At 36.9% G+C, this 15,219-nt stretch overlaps 1 protein-coding gene across 1 annotated transcript; it reads left to right on the top strand.

The window, feature by feature from the left end:
- Nucleotides 1-3,513: 3,513 nt before the first annotated feature.
- Nucleotides 3,514-14,429, top strand: LOC754616 (E3 ubiquitin-protein ligase FANCL). Its single transcript, XM_030998382.1, has 10 exons — nucleotides 3,514-3,680; nucleotides 7,472-7,530; nucleotides 8,198-8,422; nucleotides 9,670-9,772; nucleotides 10,405-10,473; nucleotides 11,058-11,208; nucleotides 11,790-11,873; nucleotides 12,540-12,667; nucleotides 13,359-13,475; nucleotides 14,250-14,429. The coding sequence occupies exons 1-10, from the start codon at nucleotides 3,600-3,602 to the stop codon at nucleotides 14,367-14,369; spliced, it is 1,137 nt and encodes a 378-aa protein (XP_030854242.1). The 5' UTR covers nucleotides 3,514-3,599; the 3' UTR covers nucleotides 14,370-14,429.
- Nucleotides 14,430-15,219: the final 790 nt, after the last annotated feature.

Here is a 15,219-nt window from a genome sequence, read left to right as displayed (position 1 = left end):
GGGAATTTGTCATTTTCCAACAAAGGCATAAAAAAGTATAATTTACTTAAAAGGTCCAAGAAAATCATGTCATTTCAGCAACATTTTGTAAACCACTCTTTTGAATAAGAAATAAACCACGTTTAAATCCCCCACCCCCTCCCATCCGTTCGCCAGTGTGAACATACCTATGAAAAAATAAGAAAGATGTAACTTCCTTCCTCTTCTGTAGTTATCTGACTAACATATGACAAGATTTCAATCTTTTTACATTCTTGATTGCTTTACGTGTAGCTAGTCCGATGTCAAACTAAAATCTACTTGAGGGCGTCAGACCAAATCTGACATGTTGTCAGACATACAAGTGATATTATTTTCACAAAATACAAGGGAGAAATACATACCATCATACTGGAAAGGATTTAGGTGTTGCTGTTTTTAAGAGCATGTTTAGATCCAGGGTTAGGAAGAACAGAACCATCTTTCCCACTCCCTTTTTATAATTTATTTGGGGAAAGACGTTTTCTGGGGAAAAATCTCTACTACCCCTTGTCCACCCCGGCTGAGAGTTCATTTCAAATCCATATAACTGGGTGAATGGATATGATTGATGTTGTATCCCTTCCCGGGTTCTCCCTGTGCGGTATTTAATTAAATGAGGTGGAAATGATTCCGAAGTGCAAAACCATTCAGTTCGGAATTTCGAATAGCAACATGCAGGAAGAAATGTCGGATAATATCATCCGTCATTTTTTTGACAATAATTATTAATGAACATCGGTCACTTTATTGACAGTTTCCGTTCTCTTTTAATATGGCTGCAAACATCAAAGAAAGATTTCTCGTTCGTCACACGTTTTCATCACCCATAAAGGTCAATAAATAAAATCATAAATCAGTCAGACAGTCGCTCCTTATATAGCATATACGGTATTGTCCATAAAGTTGGAAACGTTTTCTTATCTCTTTGTGATAATAAATTACATATTTTGTTCATGATAAAGTTTCTATCCTGTAAAAAATGTATTGATCAATAAAGACTAAGAGGTGATATTATAATCATTAACATGAATAAATCATGTGCGTGTGTGTATGGTATAAATATTGGGTGATGAAAGCGTATATATATATATAATACATGAATTGTATTGTGAAAGTAAGAATCGAGCAAAATATAACGCAGGCGATCTTTATGTTTGTTAGCTTTCATCCTTTTCGGACTTCTCCAAAAAATTAACCTAATATGGCGAACACCCCAAATTGTGAAATATGGGCCTATATTTCGAGAAAATCCCTATAAACATGGCTAAAAATTGGTATATCTTTTTCTGCCAAGATAACCCTTAAAATGGGTATAGGGGTTCGAGGCAGTGGCGGATCCAGAGCCCCCCCCCCCCCCCCCCCCCCACTGAGCGAATTATCGACCAGCTGTTTCGCAGCTAATATTTTCTCACGAATTGGGCCCCCTCTCCTGCCGCCGGCTGGATCCGCCCCTGGTTCGAGACTTGAGCGGCACATCTCCGTCCAAACCAAATCTGAGTCCCCCCCCCCCCCCCCCCCCACCTGGACAATCATGTACAATCATACAGAAGGCATGGCATGAACTACCAGAGCCCTTACCGGTACAATAAGTAGAAATGTGAGAGAGAATAATCATTTAAAGGCCCACTGCACTACTGGTAGCTACTTGCGCCCTCTATATAACAAACAATGCCTAATCGGTGACCATTGGTCCCCCATGATCCTCTTTTTCTTATGTTAACTGAGAGCTGAGTTGATGAGATAACCACCTGTCCAGTGACCTTGCAGAGCGGTCTAATCCCTCCTGTAAACTATGGCAGATAAGCTTTAAATAGACATTACAGTAGATTATAAAGTATTTAATGATACATTTAATAGAAATTCCTGCATGTAGAAATACTTGTTTAAGACAGATCATGTACTTAACAGTTAAAGAGCAACCGCGGTTTTTTGTTTTTGTTTGTTTGTTTGTTTTTTGTTTGTTTGTTTGTTTGTTTGTTTGTTGTTTTTTTTTTTTGGGGGGGGGGGCGAATCACTTATTACAGAGCGCTCCCTATGGAGATGCAGGGAGGGGGAATCCCCCCCCCCCCCATTCGTGTGAAGCGCGGAAGCTTTTACGTTTCATTAAATTATTAGAAAAAGAAGACGTCTTTTCAAAAATAATATTTGATTCATTGTTAAACAAGATTTCGATTTTTTTTTTTTTTTTAAAGGAAATCTTCAGAAATAAACATCATGCATGTGATAAATATATTGACGTTTAAATCAACCAATCACCAAACAATCAGCATTTCATCATAAGATTTCCATAATTGCTTGCGGGAAATAATTATGTTAGTCATTATTTGCCGCATTATTATATCAGAGGAGCTCGATAGTCATAGTTTTGGGTAGGTACGCATTATGTTATGTCGAGCTGGACGAAAGGTGAACTGCGTTTGGCTGGGCTGATATAATTATGATGGCTATATAGAATTCAAAGCTCATTTCACAATTACATTTTCAAATAAAGGATAATATGTGATACATATCTGTTGTTTCTTGTATAATCTTTTTAACATAGTCTTTGTCATGTTTCTTTGTCTGCTCCTTTTTTCTTCCTACGTCCTCTTACTTTTTCTCTTTCTCTTTCTTTCTCTCTCTCTCTTTGGGGGCCGGCGTTTTTTAGGGGGTCACCGCCCCCATCGTCCCCTGGCTACGCCCTGTGTTAAGTCAAATAAAGATCTTTAATTTTGTTTAATTCCATGCCAGATTGGTATTTGTAAGGGGCAGTTTTACCTTGCCCCCTGATCTGTAATGGTTTGAATATACCTCTTTGTCTATTTGCTTGATTAGGAATAGGCTTAATTGGCCTAATTTGTAAACAGTTAGTATGTTTATTGTTTAAATTTGCAAATATCAATACAAATTATAGGGAAGAGGATTATATATACCTGGCCTTCTTATGCGTCTGTAAATGAGTCGCAAAAAAATTTACACCGATTTCGGAGGTTAAGGCAACCTTTTTAGCGAGATCAGAGCTTAGACATACTAGGATAAATCAGAGCATAGAGATCTTATCTAGGATCTCGAGCGCTGGGATCAGACAGGTTGGAGCACAAAATGGCAAGGGGTTAATTCAGCATTTTGGCGGTAAAATGAAAATAAAAGAATATCCTAATGCCTTCACAATGAATGTCCCGACATGCCATGAGATGGATCCTGACCCCCATTTGCCTTTGAAAGGGTGCTAAGAGCAAATCTTGTAAAAAATCGGAAAACACCGCTTATTGCCAAAAAATGGCAAGGGGTACGTTAGTTCAGCATTTTGGCGGTAAAATGAAAATAAAAGAATATCCTAATGTATTCACAATGAATGTCTCGACATGCCATGAGATGGATCCTCACCCCCATTTGTCTTTAATTAATTAATTAATTAATATCGTAACCACTTTTTCCGTACGAGATCCATCAGAGCCAGCCATCGCAATCCAAGTATTGATAAGAGCATATGCATCAGAGACATCACGCCCTCTATCAATCAAATGAGAGCATTTACCTTCTGCTTTTATTTTGAAGCCCAGCCCCGCCAAATATAAGACAGAGAACAACTTTTAAAAATGACAGAAAACGGCAACTGGCATATTCTCATCCCTCAGAACCTGGAAAAGACAATATGGACAGGCTTGATTAGAGTTGAAGTGAGTAATATTCTATTGATGACCACCAACACTGTACACGTATGAATGCACCTTCGACCTTCACTGCGCTGAACGCCAGGCCGCCGCCTCCCGGGCGAAGTTCTGTGGAGTATCGTATTCGTAGGTCGACTCCAGGCTATTATGACATTACAATTTACATTCATAATCATGGTAGCCTTCGTACAGGAAAAACCCAATGGACTATAGGTATAGGCCTACAGTAAAGCCGACTGTTAATTATATCCACTCATTATACTGTTCTTGTTAGCGTTATATAGAAGCTAATTGTCTGTACAGTAATTACTCCTTGACCTTAGGCAGCTAATAAATATAACGTCTGTGTAATCAGGATGGGGAGTGTGTAGGTCTATAAGGCTCAAGAGTGTTCTGTTCACACTACCAGGAGCGTCAAAGGAAGTGATTATAGGAGTGAGCAATTGTTGTTGTTTTTTTTTTTTGTAATGGCAATCGGTCAAGACCAGACTATTATTACCAACGCCTTTCTTTTTAATATTAATTTCTTTCTTTCTCTTTTTTCTCTCTTGTTTAAATAAGAGTATCAAAAATAAAAATTAAAATATAGTCTTCTCTCTCTTTTTCTTTTTTTTTTCTTCCCCCCTTCAGTGAGAATGGGAGTGTGCTTTGTTGATTAATGCTATGAGTTTTCAGTGTAGTGATATGAGTGTGGGGGGCGGGGAATAAGAGATAATGAAAGAAAATGGACCCCCTTTTTTTTTTAGACACTGTTCTAACTTCTAACTTGATTTTAAAAAACTTCAAGCAGACAGATTCCTCTCTCTAGTCTAGTCTAGATCTACAAGAGTAGATCCATCATCAGCATTTTTTTCTAACATTCTAATAAAAATGTGTAAGTTTAGGTTTTATAACTTGTTAGTAAAATAAGTAAAATCTAGCATTTACACAACCCCAACAATGAGATATTGAAACAATATTGCAGAAGTGCGTGGTTATTCGGGTAATGTTTCAACAACCATATGATTTTGTTTTAAAAGTGGAAATATAAATTTTTGTGATTGGCTTAAAACCCTTCATATAAAAGAAATTGTGACAAACTCCTCCTAGGGGATTTCAACTTTCCTGAAATAGACTGGGAGACAGAATCATGCAACAAAGGATTGAATCATCCTGCCAGCAAATTCCTAGAGGCAACACGAGATGCATTTCTTATACAGCATCAGCACCAACCAACTAGACATCGCTTTGGTCAGCAATCAAATGTATTAGACCTTGTGTTTACAAGCGAAGAGGACATGATACCATTCATTGAAACAACAGCAGGAATAGGCAAGAGCGACCACTGCACTCTGATTTTTCATATCAGAGGAGGACAAATCAATGAAAAAGAAAATACTGTGAAGTATCTCTATGCAAAGGCAGACTATGACAGTATGGCAGACAAACTAAGCAAAATTGACTGGAAAGGCGAATTTTCCTCCAAAACTATGGACAATGCTTGGAATTTCTTTAGAGACAAGGTGCTAGAGGTTTCAGACAGATACACTCCAAAAAAAGACATCAGAAAAGGTCAATGTAAGAAACCATGGATGGACTCAGCCACATTGGCAAATGTCAAAAAGAAGCACCAGCTTTACAGAAGATGGCGACGGACTAAGACAGAAGAGGACCGCAAAATGTACACCCGAGCAAGCAACCAAGTTAAATGGAGGTGCAAGAAGGCAGTGCAAAGATTGGAGAAAGATATAGCATCTGGAGTCAAGGAAAATCCCAAAGCCTTCTGGTCATACGTTAAGTCTAAAACAACCGCTCGAGAAAGTATCGGCAGTCTTATTAAGTCGGATGGAACCACTACTGAAACAGACATAGAAAAAGCCCAAGTACTGCAAGACTTCTTTATTAGTGTGTTCACCCGCGAAGACTTGCAGAATATGCCGACTCCTCCTGAAATTGACTTTGAATCAGCATTAACAAGCTTTGCTGTCGTACCATCAGACGTGTTCGAGTTGCTAAGGAATCTGAAACCAAATAAGTCTCAAGGACCTGATGGATTGCATCCACGTTTACTGCAAAGGTTGGCAGGCGTTCTTGATGTGCCACTTCACTCTTGTTCAAATTGAGCTTAGAAAAGGGAGAATTACCCTTGGACTGGAAATCAGCTAATGTTACACCCATTTTCAAAAAAGGAAACAAGCAAGAAAGCAGGAACTATAGACCAGTGAGTCTCACATGCGTTGTGTGCAAGATATTTGAGTGCATGGTGAGAAAGCACATCATCAAACACCTATCAACAAATGAGATGTTGTCTGCACACCAACATGGCTTCGTTGCTGGTCGTTCCTGTACCACCCATCTGTTGGAAGTACTCAATGACTGGACACATATCTTAGAAGAGGGAGGTAACATTGATGCAGTTTACATGGACTTTATGAAAGCTTTTGATTCAGTACCCCATTATCGATTGCTGCAGAAAGTTGAAGCCTTTGGCATCCAGGATGAGACACTGGGATGGATCAAAGCATTCTTAGTCGGAAGGAGACAGCGTGTAGTAGTGAAGGGTCAACGGTCGGAATGGTCATCAGTGCAGAGTGGAATTCCGCAAGGGAGTGTACTCGGGCCGCTGTTATTCCTTATCTACATAAACGATCTTCCAGAGTCCAGAATTAAGCTTTTTGCAGACGACACGAAACTGTATGCCAGATGTGACACCGACGAAGATTCCCAGAAATTGCAGGATGATCTGATAAAGATGCAGGAATGGTCAGATACATGGCAGCTTAGATTTCACCCAGAGAAGTGTACTGTGTTGAAAATAGGCAGGTCCCCCTCAAGTTATGATTATCGCATGAAGAATGGCAATGAAACTACAATCCTGAAAGAATCTAAAGTGGAAAGGGATCTTGGTGTGCTTGTTGATTCTAAGCTGACCTTCAAAGACCACATCTCCCATGTTATATCCAGGTCTAACAGGCTACTGGGGGTGATACGAAGATCATTCGCAAACATGGACACGGACACTTTCAAACTCTTGTACATAGGCCTTGTAAGGTCTGTCTTGGAGTACGGACAAGCTGCATGGTCACCATACAGGATAGGTGAACAAAAGAGACTTGAAAGTGTCCAACGAAGAGCTACAAAGATGGTACCTAGACTGAAAAATCTTCCATACGAAACACGTCTGAGATACCTGAAGCTACCGTCTCTTGCCCATCGCAGAAAGAGAGGAGATATGATTGATGTTTACAAGTACCTCCATGGCTTATACACCACTCAGACAAACCTACTACACTTATGCAAGGAAAACAGAACACGAGGCCATACTCTGAAACTAGAGAAGACATTTTCACATCTGGACATCAGGAAATTCTTTTTCTCGAATAGAGTAGTGGACACATGGAATAGCCTATCTGAAGAAGTGGTTAATGCCCCATCTGTAAATGCCTTCAAAAACAAACTCGATAACTATTGGAAGAATTCACCTTCAGTATATGACTTTGAAAGTAAATAGAAGAATGCAGAACTATTCCACCCTCCACACACACACCTCGACACGAAACCACAACAAACAGAAGTATTGATGCAAAGGAATTCAATCGATCGATGAACAGGCTCTGTCCTACCAACATCGATGGATTAAAGTAAAGTAAAGTAAGTAAAAAATGATTAAAAAGACTACTACTAGGTACTTGCCATTATAAGCCAATACTGGTTGCATTGCCTGCTGACTTTGTTCCTCCCCCTCCCCCCTCCCCCCATTCCACACAGCTCGTCCATATTTCATTGTAACAAACCCTTTCTATTTCTTTACAATCCAGGGGGAAGAGTTCCAAATTCAGATTGAGCTTCCAAGAGACAAGAACATCAAACATGCCAGGTTAGAACATTGTGATTCTACTGTAATATCCCTGATGCAGTCAATGTTGCCTTTAATCCACTGACTATCTCAATTCCATAGTCTTTAATGTAGCAACCACCTGGATCCTGTAGGCATATGGTTAAGATAATCTGTATTACCTATGTGATATATATATATATTTGTCTACTTATGGACTTATTTGTTCAATTCCGCTTATTTGTGTAAATTTTATTGTAAATGTGATATTTTCTCATATGGTTTTAGATTCACATTTGTGGAATGAAATTGAAATTGAATTGAAATATTCTTATTTAGAAAAATGTTTGTATATGTTTTCTTAGATCCTACATAAAATTTGCTAACAAACAAATATCGATGACATACATTTCTTATTGTGTGAAAGTCAAGTGATGTACATTGTATTCTAAATGGCATTTTTAAATGACAAATATATTGTGATTGCTTTCTTGCGATCAATGATGTATTATTGTCTATTGTTACCATTTCTGTAAAAGACACATGGATTGGAAAAGAAGACCTTTGGGTTATAGTTATTTAGTAAATCTTTTTCTTTTTCCGGCATCCACGTGACTCTTTTCCAAATGTACTTTTGTTTTGTATTCACTGATTTTCTTTGTTTTCGCCGAAGAAATAATAATAATAATAATAAAATATTTTTGTTCAGTGTTCGGGGAGACTGGAGATTAGTCCGTCACCTCAGCAAGGTTCAAGGCACACTGGAGAGCAGGCTGAAGTCTGCTGTCGATCCCAAAGCCTTTATGCAGGAAGTATGCAGTCTGTTTGATAACATCAAGGTGAGCAAGACTGGAACCCCTTCTCATGGGGTAGTGGACGATTCACCATTGTATCAGAGGCTGGTTGAAGAAGTGGAAACATTGGGCTGGGAAATGTGAGCAATGTTTTTTTATCTTGAGTCTTTTTTGTTTGTTTGTTTGTTTGTGTTCTCCCTTCTTTTGTGATTCATCTTTGTAGCACCTCACTTTTTTAACGAATGCCCATGCATAACTTCAGAGATGATCATTATACATGTATATAGGTCATCCAAAATTCCAAAGTCAACTTAACTTAATTTAAATTGAATCTATTCCTTCAATTCTCAAACCATTTGACCTATTTTATAAATTCTGTCATCACAAACTTGTCCATCCTCTAAAGAGAAAAGTTGCTTGCCAACTGCTTAGAATGCCTTTTTTTTTGTAGAAATATTGTTTTGTTTTATTTTTATTTTTATTGTAGTTGCTATAGTGTTAATGTCAAATGGTTATTCAAAATAATTGTATTTACACAGTATGCACATCTCAGTAAAGAATAAGTAAGGCCCTAATTTCATTATCAGGTTCAAACATAGTGCACCAGCCACCAGTTTGCTGCAAGCAAAGACAAATAAGTTTGAATGTTTCCACAGAAGAAATATAAGCATTAATCAACATTACAGCAAATAAATGCCAGAAAAATGTTATTAACTAACCTTGATGTAGTACTCTAAGCAGTAGAAGATCTTCTGCCTCCTGCTTTCAAAAACAAAATCAGCCATTTCAGCTCAGAAAGAAAGTCAGGAAATCAGTAATGTCTGGAGAGCAGAACCAAAGACTGTGTACCTCTTGGCTTCAAATTGAGGTGTGCCAAATTCTCAGACTGCTACATGCAGCAACCCTCTATGCCATTATGCACAGAACCTGAAACAGGTGCATGGTCATACCTTTCTTTTAATCAACAGAATACCAAGCCAAGACAATTTAATCCCTGGTACAGCTGAATTAAATCACTCTCTACCATCAGTGGCACATTCCAGACCTTCAACATTTATGACCAACCTTACATACACTTCATTCTTCTATTAAATGAAATCTTGTGGATTCTACAAGCGATGGGAATTCTAGACCTCGTAACAGGTTTATTTAAAGTGAAATTATTATTTATTTAAAAAAAATATATATAAAATGAATTTTAGCATGGAATCATAGTTGTATATTTTACCTCAGTTTCCATGCATATCATATTCATTTCGTACCCAAATAAATAAATTTATTATGTTCTATACTATTATTGCTTAGCAATAAACTATATATGATTTAATAGCTGTCACTGCCTTCTAAGTCATATGATTGGAAAACTGAATCATGTTGTTTTCTACAGGGTTACAAATCTGGAGTCTGACTTAAGTCAGTTTGAGCTGACCTGCAATTACTCATCAGATAAGACACACAATGTTACTGTTCAGGTTCATTCAGAGGCACAGGTAAGCATCTACACTAATGTGGTCAAATATTTAACTTAAGATTTACAACTCTAGTGTAAACAACGATAATTTTCTTGTATTTACATGCTTTATTGTCATTCCTTTTCATTATTTTGACAGCTTAATTTCATTTGAGAATATCCTAGTGGCATTGATTTCGGAATGCGCTTGAATGGAGAAAGTGAAATGAACTATTTCAAAATGAATTGATATTGTCACCTTTTAGGTGTAAACTAGATTGCATCGCTTTCGTGTTTAGTTGATTTGGGGTCAAGGTTTATTTGAATTGACTGTCTCTTTGATAGCAATTGTGTGCAAGGGATAAGCCATGACAACAATTCTGAGAAGTATAAATGCTCAGTTGCAATACAGTTGGGTACAGTATCATTGATGTTGATGAGTGTCAATAGGTTTAGGAAAAATTGTCATTTTCTGTCCTCAAACAAAGTCTATGAACACATACACAATCCACAAATAGACACAAGCAACATATGCAAATTCAGGATTGCGTAAATGTTTATTCATGAACAACTATTTGGTGACATGCCACATAATGATGCAGCTATGGTATTGGTATGTTCTACATCTACAAGATTACCACTCATTTATCCATAATTTTCCATTCACTGTAGCACCCATCAAATGCTCCAGTTTGTGCAACCACCCTGCAGGACGATTTTCAACTGCATTGGACACCAAAGGTAGGGAATTATTCCAATAATGATGAGAGAGAGAGAGAAAAGAGAGGGAAAGAGATGAAGATTGAGGTCAACAGTGAGATGTACTCAAAGCAACGATGAGAAGCAAACTGTCTAAAAATATTGTTATTTTAGGGATTGAAACATCTCATGAGGAAGCTTTATTGCAGCTTCTGTAGATTTTATTCACTACTGTTTGATAACTTCTAAAATTGTATACATTGGTACAAGAGTGAAAATTGGTACATCACATAGAAAATTACAATAAGCTCATGCAGTCTTGCCCTAGTTAGTATATTTACATGCAATGATCAATTCATTTAATAATTTTTTTTTTTTCTTCTCATAAATAAATGCAAAAGAAAATAAGCTAAAATTAATTTTGTTCCACTGCTAATGTAATTTGATTTTCTTTTTGTCAATAATATGAAAACAGTTACAATATGAGTGATTTAGATGTAGTGGGAGCATTGTGGTACATTGGTTAAGGCTCATGCCTCTCCTATGACAGGACATGGGTTCAATCCTTGCTTGATGCTAATGTATTCTATGTTTGGTGAATGAACAGTTTCCTTCCTTTTTTGCAGCTTTGCCTCCATGATGTAATTACTCAGTTTGAGGGATTCCTGCTGAAGTATAGATCATTCTGGGAGGAGATGGCAGAGATAGATAACAATACATGGGTTTTAGAACCAGAGAAACCAGGACCAATGGATGTCAGCCGGAGAATAGCTTTAGGTGAGATCATAATTAGTGATGTAATTAAGTATATTTTGGTCTGGGAGAATGGCAGAGGTACATAATAATACATGGTTTCCTAGAACCTAAGAAATCATGCCCTGTGGTTGTTTGCAGGAGATAGCTTTAGGTGAGATGATAATTAGTGATGTTATTATATCCAACTTTTGTTTCAAGGTATATTTTGTTCTGAGAGAATGGTAAAGGTGATGTTTTTCTTCTTTTTTTTACATTGGGAAATTTTCAGGGCTTGTTTACGCCTGATGCAGGAAACCCAAGCAGGTTTTCTTTTCTTTTTTTCTATTTTATGTGCATAGCAAGTGTAAATGGAAAAAAGTAGCTAAGCGCAACAAAGGTCATTCAGATGCTTACTTTTTAATTTGGTGTAATCGTGATTGAGATACATTATTTGATATTAACAGGAGGATGAAACCATTCTGTCTCTAAAACTTATCCAAATATTCTGTTTCTCCTTGATGTTAACTCAATTATAATGTTAATGGAATTGGGACGATTCTCTTATGCAATGATGTATTCACTTCTTATTTGTTGTTATTGTTTTTGTTTTATTTTGTAAACAGGAAGTAACTTCTCTATCCAGATTGTGGTTGATCCAGTCCATCCGCGTATGCTACCACAATGCAGATTCTTAGGGGCAGATAATGGTGAGTACACAATCACAATCCCTGTGCATTCATAGTAATGGCCTTGAATGGCATACAATGCATATATCGCACAAGCTGATTAGCATTATTTAGCAAGTCAGCATGATGGGTGACATGGTTCAAAGCGAGTGAATTATACCCATTACAGTCCTTTTAGGACTACTCAAGAAAGATTACCAAACAGTCCTTTTTAGGACTCCCCAATCCTCCCCGTCACATTTTTACCCTATAGTGTCGCACAAAAGAAAATACATGCAGTATTGTTATATCAATCGCAGAGCCCAATTGATTTTCACACCTTGCCAATCTGTTTGCAGTAACATTCATTATAATTACAGAGTAAACGTACATTGATAAATAATATTACAGAATTTATCAGGTGCATGACAGATGTATATATTGTCTTGGCTTTTGTGCATTTAAACACTTGTGCACAAGCAGGCCATGCGAGATCGAGATGATATTTCATGGTCATCCTGATAGTTTTGGTAAACTAAGAGTAGTTATGATTTGATTTGAAATATCCACATGCTTTTTTAGCAAAAAAACAATGGAATTCACTATGGGAACCTGATGAATCGTATTATGAGCAAATGGGAATGAGAGGATTCAGTAGTCAACATGTTAATCAATTGTTCTTTATCCGTCTTATTTCTTTGATTCTAGTTATCAATCCTGTACGGAAGCTCCTGAATACCAACCTCCACGCTTGGAACAGCCAATCATCTCTGTTGACAAACCTACGTAACATCCTTGAGGTAGACTTCCCCACACCAGCAGAATCCCAGGTTCAGGTAGGTACATCCCCTCCCTCCCCTGACCCCCTCCCCTCCCCCATTACCATAGCTAGTTTTATATAGAGACGGTTGTGGCATTGAAAGTTGCTCTGTATTGGTCCTGCAATCATCCTTCCTAACAAACCTATGTAAGGTGTTTCTAATAGGCTTCCCCATGCAGTATCACAGCTTTAGGTCAGTATTCCTAATTCCCATTTTCATAGCTAGTTGAGACGGAAAGCTGATTTATCTGTTTGAAATTTAGAATGCATTAACAAGTTGTGAAGTTAGTTGTAATAGATATACACGTATTTGTATAGTAAATTATGTTATAGAAATATATGAGCAAAAAAAAAAAATCACGGTATAAGGAAACAAAGGATCGACGATTTGTCTTTATGATATTCCCATATAAGTTCATTAATTTATACAGGGATCAAGTCATGGAAATTAAATTAAATTTATCTTTAACAAAAATTTATATTAGAAAATCTTGATTATAAAATCACTCGTCAAGTGCATTTATTTGCCGACATATACACGCCAGAATATCAGAGCTTGCTGTAAGGCCTGTAATCATTGCATAGTTGCATATCAAGCAAATACTTCATCAATACATATTACAATATCAACATGTTTTTTATTCAAAAACCATAATGTGATACTATCTTTTCTTTCTCTTTTCTTTTCTTTTCTCTTTATTTTGAAGGACTTTAAAGAAGAGTGTGGAATATGTTACTCATATAGCCTTGATTCAGTCATTCCTGATCAGGTCTGTGACAATCCCCATTGCAACAAACCATTTCATCAAACTTGTCTTTATGAGGTGAGCTAGCATTTTACCTGAATTTGTCATTTGAATGAAAACATGTCTAGAGAATAACCACTATGTGAGCCGCAAAGTCACAATGCACAAAGTGAGTCGCATCTTTTTATGTGAGGAATTAGCATTTTACCTATAATTTGTCATTTGAATGAAGGCATGTCAAGAGAATAATCTAGGAAATTCAGACTTATTCCTTAAAGAAAGTTTATTACTATCAATTTGATTTCATCGTGAAAGTAATGATCTGGAAGGAATTGAGAAAGGTTGAATATGTAGTCATATTAGAGTGCAGTTTTGAAATGGTCAAAAATGAAAGAAATCTGCTTGTTCTTGTTGGAAGTAACATGGAGCTACACATACACAAGGCATGAGAGTGCATGGGGACCATCTTGTCACCTATTTCTCGTCATATTTGAATATGAGAAAATATATTTTTCAGGTGACATTTCTATCATGATATTCTTTCTAAACTGACACGGAATGAGAAAACGTTCACCAGAACTCAACTTTTTCAAGTACTGGCTCACGGATATAATTCAGCTTCGTCCTAAAAAATTTGGTGGTCGAGCAACCCCGCCAAGACGTTACAAGTGTTGAAAGAGGCTCAGTATCACAATTCATTTAGTGAGCTACAATAGCAATTCCAATTTATTTTTCCACATTATCAACAACAGGTTGCTATTCAGGAACAAATTGCAAACTGGTGACAGAGATTAGATATCATTTTCTTACATGGTATTTCAATTTATTTTCCTTACTTTCTTATACCCCCAGTGGTTGCGTGCCTTGCCATCAAGCTACCAGTCAATTACAGGTGTAGGGTTCAACATTCTGTATGGAGAGTGTCCGTACTGTTCAAAGGCAATATCAGTGAAGAAACTCAACGAGAGATGACATGTTTTCAGTTTTGCTTTCCTGTATTTAATCTTCCTGGGGGGTGTTTCACAAAGATCCTAAGTTAAACTTATCTCTAAGTTGGACTAAAAAATTATGGAAAGCTGTGAGCATCTTTGAAAATATTTTGTAAAAGTTTTTTTAAGAGGTATAAAATGTTGATTCAAATCAATCATAATATTCTATTATCAAGGAGATTTCATGTTCTTGATCTGGAATTTATAAAAAGTCTAAAATACTTGAATTTTTGCTTTGAACATATTTTATTTTAAGGCTACAAATGGCTCTCCATAATATTTAAGTCCAACTTAGAGTTAAGTTCGACTTGGGATCTTTGTGAAACACCCCCCTGGACACTTTTGTGAACATGTGCAATACTATATTGTTTTTATATTACTTTAATGTATGATGGTGCTATAAAAAAAAATATGTCGGCTGAGTTTATGATCTAGCCCTCATTGTACTAGCTTTTCTAGACTTCATCTTGACTAGAGGGAAGGGGTGACCACCAAAACCCCATGATGACTCATCGCCACAAAGTTTTGCAGACTATAGGTATAAAATAATGAAAAACATCTAAACATAATCATGTTTATAAACTTAATCTACATATATTGGACTTCAAACCAGCAGTTATTTTGTTAAAATTTTGTGAAAGGTCCCATTAACCTTTTTATGAGAAAGGGAGGGGGTGGTGGGGAGATAGTGTCCTCCTAGTCAAAGAATCCCGGATATGCCACTACATTTAATATGGATTACATGTTTACAGAAATATTGTTTACAATTGTTTTTTGTTGTTGAATGAAGCAGCAAATGTCATAGTTAGAAAGCCTTCATAATTGGTTGCAAA

Source organism: Strongylocentrotus purpuratus, unplaced genomic scaffold (assembly GCF_000002235.5).
Source record: "Strongylocentrotus purpuratus isolate Spur 01 unplaced genomic scaffold, Spur_5.0 spur5_scaffold_5, whole genome shotgun sequence".
NCBI lineage: Eukaryota > Metazoa > Echinodermata > Echinoidea > Camarodonta > Strongylocentrotidae > Strongylocentrotus > Strongylocentrotus purpuratus.
This window is presented reverse-complemented; position numbering and strand designations above follow the sequence as displayed.

Excerpts from the sequence above, each read along its gene's own strand:
- LOC754616 (XM_030998382.1), top strand. The coding sequence starts at position 3,600 with ATGACAGAAAACGGCAACTGGCATATTCTCATCCCTCAGAACCTGGAA. Across the intron at positions 9,773-10,404 it reads AGGTTCATTCAGAGGCACAG|CACCCATCAAATGCTCCAGT; the intron begins GTAAGCATCTAC and ends CATTCACTGTAG. Across the intron at positions 12,668-13,358 it reads CAGCAGAATCCCAGGTTCAG|GACTTTAAAGAAGAGTGTGG; the intron begins GTAGGTACATCC and ends TTTATTTTGAAG.